The sequence below is a fragment of the Cottoperca gobio genome, chromosome 22, assembly GCF_900634415.1.
Source record: "Cottoperca gobio chromosome 22, fCotGob3.1, whole genome shotgun sequence".
In the NCBI taxonomy this organism is placed as follows: domain Eukaryota; kingdom Metazoa; phylum Chordata; class Actinopteri; order Perciformes; family Bovichtidae; genus Cottoperca; species Cottoperca gobio.
In genome coordinates, this window is record NC_041376.1 from 6,737,943 (window position 1) to 6,753,555 (window position 15,613).

A 15,613-nucleotide genomic window follows, 5' to 3' on the forward strand; every position below is an offset into this window, starting at 1 on the left:
TGTGTTGTACGCTAAAAAAAAAAGGGCTCATTTGTTTGGCAACTGGTTAAACAAGAGAAGTTAACACCTCCACGTACCTCTGACGTTAGATATAACTGTCAGGAGGGAGCCAGTGTTTCTTTTTCTTTTTTGCTATGGTAACCGAGGACGTATATTCAAAACATGCTGCCTCCTTCTCCTCCTCCTCCTCCTCCTCCTCCTGCAATTAAAAGCAGAACAATAACAATATCCACCAATGACAGCAGCGTCTGTACAGTAGTTATGCCCTTCGTTAGTTTCACAATGTTCCTCATGAATTAGTTAAGTCTGTTAATTGCACATTTATTACACTCAAGGCCACAGAGAGATACACTAAATGGCTCCGGAATAAAATAACACTTGCACACGTATAGGAATCATGAAAAATAAATTAAGCTTTTAGATTACAACTTAACCTTGTGTCGCAAAAATAAGTCTCACAAATCTTATTTAATTGCCATTTTGTCTTTTACGGAGGAAAATGAGAAATTCTTAACAAATGATTTTATTGTGGAAAAAAGGGTTAAATTCAAAATGACCACGTTTTATTTTAGTCTAAAAAATATGGTTAACAATATGTACGCCTGGTGCGCAGGACTGATTCATAGATTATTAAATAATAAAAATTACAATTTAGAAACTTTATTTTCAAGAAGAGAAGAGCCCTAATTATTCCAATATTTACGTTTGTCTTGAGTGCTTCCAAAACAACATGGCAACGATCATATTTATTCAGAGACAAGAAAATAAGGCAAATATCAAAATCATCCAGCAGCATAATCTCTTTGTGTTTACACTTTATCATCGCCTTTTCTGATCTCCGGCGTGTTTCATTATAGAGTGACGTTTGAGTGACACTACGGCGGCTGTCACCGCCATGTGCTGAGGTTCCCTCTCATTTCCAGCAGCAACAATAATAATGACTATTCTAGTGCTAGCCCCACTATTTGTGTTATTGTTGTAGGGTGTCAGAGACAGGCCCTGACGTTTGCTATGCTATCAGCAGGAGTGTACAAATACAAACACATTTGCCTGAGTTATTGACCTTTATCTTCCCACTTTCTTGACAGCCTTCTCCAGTTATTGACAATACAAACACATGGGACGACGCATAACCTTTCATTTACAGAGCACTCTCTCTCTCTTTTTGTCTCTCTCCCTCTCCCTTGCTCGCGCTCTCCCTCAGTCTATCTCTCTCTGCTCTTGCAATTTGTTTAAATAAAATGGGGCAGACAATGGTACCGCTCATTTCTGCCATTTTTCTTTCACTCCAAATTTCAGAGGATAATATCATTAGACCGATACAATGGCTGCTATTCAGCCTTAGATACACAGATATTTCAAGTATTCAATATAGTTTTGACATGCTGACATTAGGGGAGAGTGTTGTTTCCCTATTTGTTTGCTTACAATGTCGATTCCGTCATAAATCTTAGATTACCGAGGCAACATGTTTGTCTTCATGATGTTCAAATTACCACAGAAATGTATACGTGGTCAATACAATCACGAATAATATCCAAAAGATGAGCAAATAGAAATCATTTTGGAAAACTATAAATTGCTACTGGGAAAAATAAACATGTACAGTGTAAATATGTAGCATTTACATGTATATTTAAACACACACAAAAAAAATGTAGAGAGTAGTTTTATTTATGCAGAATGAGGGACAACATAATTATTCCGAAAATGGGACTGAATCCATAAACCCATAATAAACAGAATAATATACTGCATCTCAATACAGCGTTGAATAACAATGGTCGTAAAATCCACGAGTATTCCACTAATGATTCTCCTCCAGAATTTATTGTGTTTTTCAACGTGTGTCCTCTTACATTTCAGCATGAAAAATAGCATACATAAAATACGGGTGTCCCCACCAGTCAGGTACTTCAGAGCCCACAAAATTAGATTTTAAACAATCCAGACCAGTGTTTGGTGACCATGGTTAATCATCAAGAAACAAAGACATCAAACAATATTTGATAATGAGAAAAATGCCTCCAGGATATTAGGGGATGGGGGGAGAGCACAGCGTGAGCCTCGGCAGCAGAGCTAGGTAGAGAGGCCAGACCAGACACAAGCTGCATTCACATGTCTGTGTGTGGTGATAGTGGGTGTCTGTGTGTCTGTGTGTGTGTGTGTGTGTGTGTCTGACACACAAAAACCCACACACGCACCCGTACGTGCGTCAGCTTCTATCTCATGCACATACACACACGCAGTTATGCGCACACACCTCTTATGGAGTTAAAAAGCCATTAAAACATTGCCTCTTTTTTTAAAGTTCATGACGAGATAATTAGAATTCAGTGTATTGAGCCAGTGGTGAGATTACAGCTTTGTGAAATTGTGCTTCATTTTGAACTTGCATCACGCCTCAACCCAATTATCCGCAGTTAAAATGGCTTAGTGAGAATCCAAACTGTGACTGACAAAAAAATATAGAGGAACCCAAAAACTTTTCTTTTTTAGATAAAAGTGATTATTTTCCCCCAAAATTTTCTAAAAAGGCTTAAAGGCTGGACTTTTATTTGATGTATCATTCAAACCAAATTGTATTACATTTGGATGACATTAATATAACCTAAAAGTGTTTTCATATGCTGGAAAACTTCAAAAAAACTCAAATTAAATATATACTTTCAGTAATAAATAAAACAGATTTGTTGAATTTTCCATCTAGTCAGTGTAATTAGTGCTTACTTAAATAAGTTGGGCAGACAGGGAAAGGAGTGTTGGGTAATGAGGAGAAAAAAATGTTGTCCCTGTTCCTCTGTCATACCGTTATTGGGTTATCCTTGATTGACGCAGCGTTAACGGTCTGTCCAAATCAAGGCAGATCCAGCAACCTAGGCCGAACAGCAGCATGTGCAGCCACCTCGGACATGCAAATTGCACCCAGGCAACCCGTTGACTATGATTAATGAGCCTGGGCTGCAGCCTTTGTTTCCGCGTGCAGCCGTTTAGAGTGAAATACAATCCCAAAATATTATCAATCCCCTGTTAATCCAGTAAATTTGTTCACATCGCACATGTTGTTTTGAGCAATTTACAGCCAAATGTGTGCATGTGTGTCTGCACGTGCGTGTGTGTGTGTGTGTGTGTGTGTGTGTGTGTGCGTGTGTGTGTGTGTGTGTGTATGTTATGGGGGTGAGCACATTGCATTTAATTACATGTCCTGTAATTAAATTCATTAAAAGGATAATAAAATAAATGGAAGAAACAGCTTTGAGAGCTAGGGTGAAACACATGTGTCTTGTCTCCCATGATGTAAAATATGGATGTGGGATTTTCAGGGGCAGTCATGCTGTTCAGGGGGGAATGCATGAATCCGATACCTTGCTAATACTACAGGCATTTCCTGGTTATGGCTTGCCTCATGTTTAAACTGTGATTTTTAGAGCTGAGATCCCAGACTCCCTGAAGATTGGAGAGTGATTCTGTAGTGCAGAGGAGTGAAGTCACTGACTTCACAAATGAAAAAAGAAAAAAAGAAACATTATGACAGTAATGCTGACGATCTAGTGTAACAAAACCCTCTCTATGTATGGTGAGTAATATCACTGGATATGGTAAGGAGGGACTAATGTGCCAGACATGGGAGGGCTTGCAATTTCCTTAAACTGTGTGATGAGTAAAGGAAATTACACAACCTCACAAATCTTACATTCATCGACTGAAGATGCTGTCGATAAAAAGCTATTTCTCACACGCACACACACACTTTCTCCCCTGCACAGCCACACACTTTCCCTCTGCTGCAAGCAAAATGTAAATGTTTCCCAGGCATTAAGGTATATAAGTGCCATTAGTGGCACAGTGCTTAGCACTACAATGGTGTGCCGAGAGCAGTGGAGCAGAGATCAGTGCAGCGTCTCCTGGATATCAGAGGGAGACATCCTTTGTAAATTCATCTCCCACTGTGAGCAGGCTTCACAGCTGGTTAACGGCACTGTGTGTACCACTGCCCTGTTTACATGCAGCCTCCAAAGCACTCGTCTTTCCCCCTGCATCCTTTCCCTGTATCCCCTCCATCGCCTCGCTCTCTCCTTCAGCTCTCATCACAGCCCACTGTGGCTCTCATAGCCATCAAAGATGCACATAAACTGATTCAATGCAAGGGTTCGTGTGTGTGTGTGTGTGTGTGTGTGTGTGTGTGTGTGTGTGTGTGTGTGTGTGTGTGTGTCTGTGTGTGCACAGGACTACAAACACACAATAGTAGACACCTACACACCACAAAAATCTCTTATCCCCTCGCATTTATGGCCATTACAGTACACTGCCTTCCAACCCCTTCTCTGATTTTTATCTTTTTATACCATCACATTACACTGATCCTTTTATACCTATTACACACGCGGGTCCCCATCAAACCCCCTGATCCTCTGATACCTAGATGAGTAAACTGCTCCTCCTGCCCCTGACCTCAGCCCTTTGTAGCAATCAGACCAGACTTCCTCAGAGGCCCTGATCTTATCTGGCCATACCAATCCCACTACACAGCTCCCTTTTGTAGCCACCATAGAGCACTGAGCCCTTTCAGATCCAGGGACTGTGCCGGTGAACACACAGCCTGAGACCTCAGCTCATCGCAGACATCATACTACACTGCCCAACAACAATGAGCTCTATTTTCTGATGCACCACAGGTCAGATAGAGCCTTTCTGCTCACCGATGCATTGTTCGCCCACAATGAAGGAAACCAGCAAATGTTGTCGTCAAAAGAATGTTTGACTTACAGAACGGTTTGATGTCGTCACAGGCTCGCTGACAATGATGTCAATTTGAGTTGAGATATTTGCACATTTTAAGTCTAATTATTTTGCGGGGATGATTATGTTGTTTTATTTTTACAAAATAGAAAAACTCACCACAAATGAGTCGGAGACTTCCCCCGCATCCATCTGTAAATAGAGAAGGTTAAAGAGGAAATCTATTAGGGTAGATTGAGGTTTAGCACTGTTCAGAGACTAATTACACAACAATGACATTGTAAAATTATATTGATCTCAGGGGATGTATTTGACAAATTAGGTCTTAAAGATTTTTAGTCGTCTAAAAGCAACACTCCAGACAGAAGCAATCATTTGGTTCAGAGGGAATTAAAGAAACAAAATGAATCATTAATTGACAATTGACTATTTCCTCAAATATCAGTTTGCATTTGTAACTATTTGACAGCTATTTCCATTGAAATTGAAGAATTTTGAAATGACAGAGGTTACAACAAAAACACATTTATAAATGTAACATTATTCTTGTATGTATCACAAACATTTTTACAGTATTCCCCAGTACACATCATCATACTTGGCCTAATTTACATATTTCTGCCGGAGGCATTTAAAGCACTTTGGAAGGTGAAAGGTGTTGATGTTCTGGGGACCTGCAGCTGAGGATGGTCCAAGAAAATTCCTGCAGACTGTAAGAAATAATTAAGGAAAGACCAGACCATTATCAGTCAGGGGAGGCAGAATTCCTGCCTGCAAAAGTTTTTTTTTTTTTTAAATAGCCTACAATATATAGGACTACATATTAATAATGTGTGAAGTGGAATTTGGTAGACTTTGTGTTTCCTTTAAAGAAAACATAATACTTGCACTTAATTGGAAACTAATCAGTTTTATCAGCAGTTTTAAATGTTGTATTTTGGAGGTGTAACATAATAAACTTAAATTAAGGATGAAAACTCTTCTTTTTTTTTTAAACATGGCATTTCTGTTTGGATTTGCAATTGCTTCAATTTTGAGAAAGAGCCTAAACTGAAGTTGTGTTAAGCTCCATGAAAGGCAGGGGAACATACTGTACATCAGGCCTTATTAATTAATCATTACATATAGTTTATTTTAAATATATAGCTAAACCATGCTTTCAGTTGTTTAAGACTGTATGCTGTAACAACTGCACATATAAATGTGAACATGATCAAAGCACAAGAGCATGTCTTTTTTGGGAGGCACCAAAGCAGGCTGTAGGCAGCCTATTTTGTGTCTGTGTTTTGTCAGTGAGTGCAAAAATGTAGCCTAAGATAGCAAGGAATAATACTGTGGTTAAAACTAAATTATTGACACAGACTTTGTAGTGAGTATTTAAACTGTACTGTACATACACATTCAGAAAGAAGCTTCTTTGTGCCTCTATTTCTATTTTTCTCTCCCTTCCTCTATAAAATACAACTTTCACCGTACAGTTTCATCATTTTAATTTTTTCCTTTGTTCTAGAGCAGTCAACAAGCGTTGCAAGAGAAACTATTACTACTTCTCATTTCAAGTACCTGCCTTTGAGTCGCTTGCGTTTGACGAGAATCGAGTGATGCTTCGTAGATCCTGTGAGTGAGCAGCAGCATGTTTTAGTTAGACCCCGCCTTCGTGCTACCAACTAACCAATCACCTGCTGGTATACTCAATTTGCGGAAGGACCGACCAATCAACGCGCTGCTCACACAAAAGTCACCTCTTCAACTTCCTAGCGGGAAGTTGCTATCGGGAAGTGTTCACAGACAGCAGGAATCAGAGGTAAGCATCCCTTTTACATATTATTTAATCATCTAGAGTCACATTTTACTATGTGTTGCATGCTATAGTCAGTCAGTAATCTTTCAAAGATGAGACGTAATGTTTTATTTTGTGATATGCGTTTCGTGTGTCGCGTTAGTCATAGCATAACAGTAAGTTTGGTTAGCAGTGCAGGTACAGCTGTTTTTGACAGCTGTCAGTCACCTCAAGTTGTTTACCTTTCAAAATCAAGATTGCTACAGGTGCAGCTGTTAATTTAACTCTCACTCTGTGTTTGTACAGATAGATACAGTCGAAGTCATACACTCATACTAATCAAAGAAGATGAAGCTATCCCGAGTTGAATATAAGGAGATTGTGAGGTGGACTGATCAACTGAGACCCACTCGTCAATGTATGAAGATTCTGAAGGAAAGATTTCCGAAGTAAGTGGCACTGTTTACACACTGAACTAGTTCCGGAAGAAGTACTCAGATCTGTTAAAATGAGCAGTACCACAATATAGAAATACTCCTGTTAAGTAAAAGGCATGCATTCCTACTGAAGTTAAAGTACACATGCATTCGCCTCAAAATGTACTTAAAGTACCAAAAGTAAAAAATAAATAATTATGCAAAATGACCCATTTCAGAATATTATATTATTGCGTTATAATTATTGGTGCATTAATCACTATAATGTAGCAGCTGCAAAATGTTTAATTGCTGTATATAATGCTGGGCATCTTAACATATAATAATAATAATAATAATAATAATAATAATAATAATAATAATAATAATACATCATTATTTATTAGTTGATTTAAATTTTTGCATTAATAATCTGAATCTTCTAAGAAAAAGAAACTAAAGCGGTCGCATAGTAAGTACAAAAGTACAGTATTGACTCCAAAAAAGTAGTGAAGTGGAAAGTAGCATAAAATGGAAATACTCAAGTAAACCTCAAAATTGTACTGAAGTGCAGTACTTGATTACATCTACTTAGTTACATTCCACCACTGCGCTGAACTCTATTTATTTTGTTAGCTTCCTCACATGTGCAAATGTATTTTGTGTAGCTACTGTTGGCGTGTGTTTATGTACGACAGAGGGTGAAAACGCAGTGTACTTTCTACATTGAGAATCAATGAGTCTGAACTTCACAAAATATAATGTGTTTGGATAATAATTTAGATACATGAGAGCACAAATCAGTGATGAGTTTACCATCTATCAACTCTCCATAACTGCATCATGTATTCCTGTGTCTCTCTTGTATCTCCAGTTATTAGATATATATATATATATATATATATATATATATAACCTCCTTTAATTCACTACATATGATCACTAATTAATTCTACACAGGTTTCTGTATGGGCCCCCACCACAGCATTAGCCAATGTTTCGCCAGGGAGCGCCTGCACATCCACAAATCGAAGAGAGAGGTTAATGGTTGTGTTTACCTTTCTCCTTGACACTGAGGGCCCTCACTTTATTGAACGTAACATGTGTAATCCCCCAAGGCCACCAGGACACCGTGGCTGATCCCGTCGAGGTCACTTACAAAGTCGTATGTATTTGGAGCTTCCTACTTCCATTGTGCCCTAATCACCAATCTAGAAGAAGGTATCAGGTCCCCAAAGGGGACACAGCGGAGCTTGGTGCTCGTCTTTGTTCTCACTGTCAGCATTTTACAAAATATGTCATGCGTATAAAGTTCATCCAATATCCTGTATGTTTAGGCACCAACACTAGGAGGTCCTTCTCGTGTTTATTTTTGAGTTTCCTTTCTCCTCTTGGTTTCCTTATCCAAGCTGTCTTTAAAAAACACTCCAAATGCCAGTTTTTCCAAAAAAGTGGTACTGGTGGGTGTAATAATTAAAGGAAAACATTGGACCGCTTTCATTCCAATGATTCTGCACGATCTTTCTTTCCGGAGGTGCTGGCTCTTTTGTTTAGTCTTGCTGGTTATTGTTATTATTTCATTCACCATAACCAATCTTGGGGAGGCTTCTTGCTCTTTTAAAATCCCTGAGTCTCGTCACTGGGCCTGACAGACAGGCACGGCAGCAGTGTTTTCACAGCCTGCAAAATTATTCTGGTTGTCCAATCAGCTGAGCTGGGCTCTGGAGGGTTAGTGATTGGACTGGCAGGAAATCAGGCTCTTAAGACATAACATATCGACTAGGCCATCCATCATCTCTTAGCATGCGCTCAGGCACGGCAGTCAGCCACCCCCGCCCCACACCCCTCCTGTCCCCTCGGACTGTGTGGGAGCCCTGCCACTGCGTAAATATTGGCCAGGGCTGGGGCTGGCAGGAGGGGGGGGGGGGGGGGGGTTAGGGGTTTGCTGTGGACAAGCCTGCACTCTATCTCTCTCTGACTATAATACTCAGACAGATAGAAAAGACAGATATCTGGATATCAAATCATTTCACATCTCACTGTGTGGATTTCCAAGCAAATGTTGAGTGAACTGTAGATTCATGTGTCGTCTACCAGCGTCATGGCGGAGACCGGTAGCTTTCTCAGGGGCATGGGCCATATTTGTGTTGCAGAGGACACCGCTATTGTTTGTTATAAGTGCTAATTAATCATACAACATTGTTTCATATATTTGTACGTGAAGCTTTTAATACTAACATCCGTCCAATTAATATATGGAAAGCTTTGGCAGGAAATGCATGCTGATAGTATTTAGTTGCAATTAGGGGTGGACTATAATTTGGTATTATTTGTTATTGACTTTAAGGGGAATCATTTTGTGATTTATATCATGGTACCGTGTTATCATTTTATTACTTTACTTTAAAAAAAAAAAAACTAAATGAATGTTTCTTAGCAAGTTGTAATTAAAATGTAATACTGTACTGAAAAAAGTTATTAGAAATGTGTAGAACATACTTTTTATAATCTTACCTGCAATTTTCCATGTGGTGATTTATATTTTAGATAATTTCTTATTGATATTAAGTTAAACTATGTTGGCCGGTTACAATGATGTAGACCAACATGAATAACCATTATCTCAAATCTCTCGATGCTGTATTGAGTTCAAAACCATTTCATAATCATTGCCTTTTGATTTGGGACTTAAAGGGAGGAAAATTCAAACTTTGAACAAAAAGATTGTTAAAGGCCATTTCAAGGTAATTTCCACGGAAAGTCTGTCAGTCTTTCTCTTGTGCTATGAGTAGGGGTAGTGGGAGGAGAGAGGGAGTGTCCCACAGACAGACAGAAAGGGAGAGATTGTGATGTGGAGTCCCTCATCTGTAACGGCTGCATAACACAGATGTTGGGAGTCATCTGTCAGCCTGGCCTCTCTTGCCGGGCCCGAGCTGCTCTGGGGGGAAAAGAATTGGACACGGTGCTGTCACTTTTTACCCCCACTCACAATGGAGGGACATGCAAATATCAACCCCCATTCTTGCCCTCTCTTACTTGCCCTCCTCTTAGCCAGCCGCGGTGTCCTGCCTAGTATCTGGACCGCGGCTAGGCAGCGAGGAGGGTGGGAGGGCTCATTGCAGGTCGGCGCGGGGAAAGATGTGACATCAGTCCCATCAGGTCCTTCTCTTGCCACGTATTAGAATTGGAAATGATGGGCTGCTCTCTGAGGCCTTGCCTGGCTTCCCTTGGGTCTAGAGGGGACCCCAGTCCTTCCACCCTTTTGTCCCCAGAGAGAGTCTGTGTAAGAAGGGCGAGAAAAAGAGGGAGGGAATGAGAGTCCTCTGTGTCCTTCTGTGCTGTATTATGAATGAATTTGGATGTAATGATTACCCCCCCCCCCCCCCCCCCCCCCCCTCTTTAAAATGCCATTCAGCTCACTCCTCATATGGCTTTCACAGTCATGAAAGTGGGAGTGTGTGCAGAAAGGGGCAGATGCCTCTGTTTTGGAAAACGTTTTTAAAAAAGTAAAGTGCAAAGCATCCCTCCCCTCGAACCACAGCCACTGCCTCTCTCTCTCACTTTTAGTATTTCACACACACACACACACACACACACACACACACACACACACACACACACGCACAGCTCCCTGGTGAGGAGTCCCTGAACGTTTTTCGAATTGGGCCCTAATGTGCCGTTTTCATCAGCACTGAGGCGGGCTGCAATATGGTGCTGGGGCTCGCTCTGGGAATATGAATGTTGATTAAGCATGCGTTCAGCCTTTTGAAATTCTGAAGAAGTGTCAGAATAATGGATGTTGAGCAAATGTCAAGCATTTGTTAATTTCTCTGTTATTTGGGGTTTATCCAGCTTGATCTTTGGAAGGAAAGCGTGGGACAGGGTTGTTGTGGCATGTGCCATTGATATGGTGATTTCTTGGCTACAGACACTTTGTTTTTGATGGTAATATCTAGGCTCAGGATGAAGCTTAGGGACTTGCTCATTGATTATTTATTGTGGCTGTAGTGTTTATCTCTTTTTTAACATGCCGGTTAAAGCTAAGGATTTGATAACAGGCACGATGCATTACACTGGCAAGCTCTTTATACATTTAGTTTAACTTCACAGCTCCAGAACTCATCAAAGAAACCAGACGGTTTGTTTTTTTGTCGCCTCTTCATCAAAACTCATGTATTTTTAAAAATCCCTTTTTTATTATTTAGTTTTATCAGTTTATATTTGTACAGAGTAGAGAGTTTGGAGTCATTTACAGTTTTCTTTTGTTAAATATTTATCTTTTTAGGATTTAAAAAAAATGCCCAAATCTAGTGATGTAACTTCACTCGAAGTTCAATTCAACTTTCTACAAGTCAGAAAATGCATTGGCTTTCATCAAAATACTAAATAATTTGCGTAAACCATCATTATTGTTATATTGGCCCACTTAATAATCTGGAAATTACATTTTTTATTTTCAGTTTAAAAACCTTTTTACTAAAGATTGAGTTTTTAAAGGTAAACCTTTTTGTATAAGGACGAGAGTGGATCAAAAGAGTTGCCAAAGTTTTAAATATAAAAAAAACTTCCAAACAGTGTTGCTACATTTGAACTGTGATCTCCGTTATTGTCTCTGTGGAATCCACTGAGTTGCTCTGTTGTAGCTCTTGTGAAGGTAGAAGGTCTTGCTTTCCTTTTTGTAGCCTGGAAATGGCAATGACATTACCCAGAGACTGATCTAGTGCAGAGCCTGTGGGGGCAGCGCAGACGGCCTCCGGTGCATGGCCTCACACTTCTGGTCGCCCGTATTGAACTAAACACAAACTGGCAGTTGTGGCTTTGGGGTACAACCCTTGAAGGCTGAGCGGCTGGCAAACTAATTCCACAGCTTTATGTGGTTAGATGAACATTGGAACAGTGAAGGGATGAATGAAGTGTAAGCAGAGAGGAGAGATGTGCTGAGTTTACAACTTCGTGTCAGGCTAAGGAGTTCATGAATTATAGATGCTATCAACGACTTGATTAGGAAGCGCAGGAATGACTACTTCCTCTTCATATCTTAGGGATGTTGTCCAAGCACACTCTGTAGATTGTAAAGCCTTTTTCGGCTCATTGGGCTTAAGACACGGAGGAAAGCAGCCTGTTGTTTAAGTAAGCAATTATAAGGGACGATATCTTGAAGGATAAATAGTGTTTTTATTGGGATTGCGAGACAAAATATGATCTTAATATCAGTAGAGGGAAATTATTGGCACAGGAATATGAGCTATGGTGAGTAATACTTGACGGTAGTGTCGTCCCTCAACCCCCAAAGCCAAACACACACCGAGGAAAAGCTACAGCACAGAGCTGCACAGTTCAGCCGGGCAGCTATGGTAGAGTCTCTTGGCCCCCCAGGTTCTCTTTGCATACTGGGTTCAATTGCAAAAGAAGAATGAAACAAATTGCCCAGAATGGTACAAGTTCCCCAGCCACGCTTGGGGGAGTAGGCAATTGGTCAGTATAATGTGTTTCTTTGCCAGACCAGTGGACACTCGCCACTTGACGGATAACATGGACCTCATTTTCAATTTCCACGAGAATTTGCAGAAGAAGCGGTGACAATAATTACACTATAGCAATGGCCACGCAGCATAATAGTTCTAACATGTTTTGTCACACACAGAGCCATGGAGATCTCTAGCTTTCAGGAGGAATCACAATTAGGGCGGTGATTGTGGATCTTTCCTGCTCTTTTTTTTTTTTACCACCATTAAATAACAGTCCTGACATCTCTGGGCACTTTAGCAGACAGAAATTTTATAGATTGTAATAAAGTGACGAGGGCTCAGTAGTGGTCATATTTTTCTTCTATTAGGACATTTGTAAGCAGTGAAATGCCCTGCATTGCTTCTGCTTAAGCCATTTCTGTCCACAGTCCCCGCAAGGCTTTTAGGTCTGTATGGCCTTACGCAGAGAGAGCTGGGGGGGCACTATCAGTACTCTGAATCAGGCTTTTGGTACATTTTTCTTGAGTTATGGAAGAAGGAAAAAAAATATGGCGATTCTGTTATCTCATACTTTACATGCTAGCTAACAAAAAATAATACAAATGAAAAAATAATATTACATTTCTGCAACTACAGGCTTTACAGTAGTTTTGCAGGGGGAGGAGCAAAAATAATTTGAACTGTAAACACGTGCGCTCATTGTGCAAGTATTTGCATGAAGCTGCGTGACACACTGAGATTTGTGTTTGTTTCTTGTCAAAATATATCACATTTATACATTAACGCATAAAGATTTTTTTGGTACACATTTGTTTTGCTGCTGATGACGGAGAAACAGATGTTAGCATTTTGCCTATCAGCATGTGTAATTAGCAGCATTTGCATATCCAGAGTGTTTAACCCACATTCAGCTGTTTTTCACTTCATGAAATATTGATCTATAGAAAAGTAAATGCGTAATATATTATTGTCAGCAATCCCGCTTGAACGAAATGAGATATGGTTGAGGTATAAATCCTAACTATGCTAAGGAAGCAATAGTTAACGATTTTAAAGTTATAAAGGTGTGGATAATTGTAGAACAAGGTTTTTAAAACTGAGCAAGATTTCCATACACTTTTTTTCAAAATAGCTTCATCGCCATTAGTAAAAATATGTGCTACGCCTTAATTAGCCAGTTCCATGCCCTGAAGAGTCGCACCATGCAACACTCTCTGCATGCAGATCCACCAAATGCTAAATACTGTCGCAGCATATGATACCAATGCCATTAGCCAGGTGGCTTTCATTACCTAAATTACAGCTATTGTTTATAATTAATTATTTGTAAATAGGAAGATTCTAAATATAATTGATAGCTTGAATTTTCCACATCTCTTATTAATTAGGTTGATGGGAATTTCTAGGCTTTTTTTTTGCTACTGCTTTTCCATGTATGCTTAGGACGCTGATACACTCTGAATGCACGAGGAGATAAGGCAATTCAACACTCAAACATGAATTTGTCAGATTCATAACCAGCGGATAGCCTAACTTAATAGAGCCGAAAGCACTGACCAGACAGGCATACCAGCTCCAGTGACAAAGTGAAAGTCCCTAATTGTTTTTAATTTAATCTGCTGCTTTACTATTTTGGGTGCCAGTGCATATTAATGCTCTGTCTTATGTTGTAAGGAAGGGTAATTAGGTTGAGAGTGAATGATTCCCTAACCACTCTTCTGTCTCCCAACCTTCTGTTTCCCCATGTTCTAAATTATATCCAAGAGGGAGCCATTTCTTTTTTGTTTTGTTTTTTCTTCTCACATAAAGGTCAATGTACAGATGCGCTGCACTGTCACACACTCTTTTTGAAATGTATTTTCACTTCCGTTCATAGTTTGCTTTAATGAATTTAAATAATTGTACTCTGGTTTAATAACATTCATGACGTACGACATCGATTGATCAACTGATTGTTTAGACATCTTACAGATGTATTGAAAAACTGAGATTAACTCTGAGAAGAAAGTCAATTATTTTTATATTACATTAATATACAAATCTTGTTACCTTGTTTTCTTTTTCTCTACTTTATCTTCATGTCGTATCATGGCATTATAAAATGTAAAATACAGAAACCAATCCTCCTGCTGTGCTCATCATGTGCACACATTTGAATAAAATGCAGCTTGTTAGCTTTGTTTAAAGCTGACAAAGGCAGAGAGCAATAAATCTGGTTATGGAATAGTTTTTGTATCGGTTTATTTCACTTTTATAACCACTGACATAGGACAGAGTCTCTCATGCGCTGGTATTATGAGGCAAGGTGGTGGATGTATTACAGAGCTACTGTGCAGCAGGCAGATCCGATCCCCATTGTAAGACTGCACTCTTAGCATGAATAGAGCATACTGTGCCCAGGAGAGCACAGATTGGATATACATTAATGCAAAGTCTGCAATAACTTACTATTAATGTCTGTTAAATGGGGGGAAAAGGGCACTATACAATATGAGCGCAGTGTAAAACTTGACAGACTCTATAAAATGCAGACAACTCTTGGTTGGGATCCAGGTATCTGCCCTCGTCTCTTTTACATCGCTCTCATTTATTCTTTAATTATTTTGAGTCTTACAACATTTTGTTTCGTTTCTGTGCTTCGCTTATTTTCAGCACTTTTATAAAACTTTGGTGCAGTTTTGATCTCGTCAAAAGAGCGATCTTCGGTAAGGAAAGAAAAAACAAAAGTCCCCAAAGTTCTTAGTGTTTTTGAAATGGATATGTTTTCCCAGATATTTAGAGCAGTTTATGTCCCTTTTAAAGTTAACAGGGTATAGATTTAGCAATTAGGGCGTAATCATGCTCATTATAGAGAGTAATCCATTTAAAACCTAACAGATGTCTGTTCCAACAGGGGGATCGTGATGGTCCCATGCCAACAATAAGGCTGTAATGTTGTTGAAATGCTCAGGTGCAAGGTTGAAGTGTGGAAGATCTTTTTTTTTTTTTTTCCTCCCTTAAGTGTCCACATGTTGACAGTTGACCATTTAATGGCCCACTTAATTGCAGTGGCCCCTTCATCCCCAAGCATCATTGTAAATTAATGCTGAGGTAGCAGTGTTTTCTGAGAGTTTCCCCCCCCTTTTTTTTTTCTCCTTCACTTCAAACATTTGTTCGTTCACATTTCGTAACTGTAACTTTGCGCTTGACGAGACTCATCCGTGTGATGG

The 15,613-nt window shown here is 39.5% G+C and overlaps 1 protein-coding gene across 5 annotated transcripts in view; it reads left to right on the top strand.

Moving 5' to 3' along the window:
• The first annotated feature begins 6,498 nt into the window (after positions 1 to 6,498).
• Positions 6,499 to 15,613, top strand: part of cdin1 (CDAN1 interacting nuclease 1) — a 53,748-nt gene continuing 44,633 nt past the window's right edge. For all 5 annotated transcript variants that reach the window (XR_003834346.1, XM_029459918.1, XM_029459916.1 and 2 more), the window contains exons 1-2: positions 6,499 to 6,544; positions 6,827 to 6,969. Coding sequence is in view for 4 of the 5 variants with exons in the window: in XM_029459918.1 (XP_029315778.1) it covers positions 6,869 to 6,969 (101 nt within the window). In the remaining variant the exon portion in view is untranslated. The remainder of the gene's footprint in view (positions 6,545 to 6,826; positions 6,970 to 15,613) is intronic.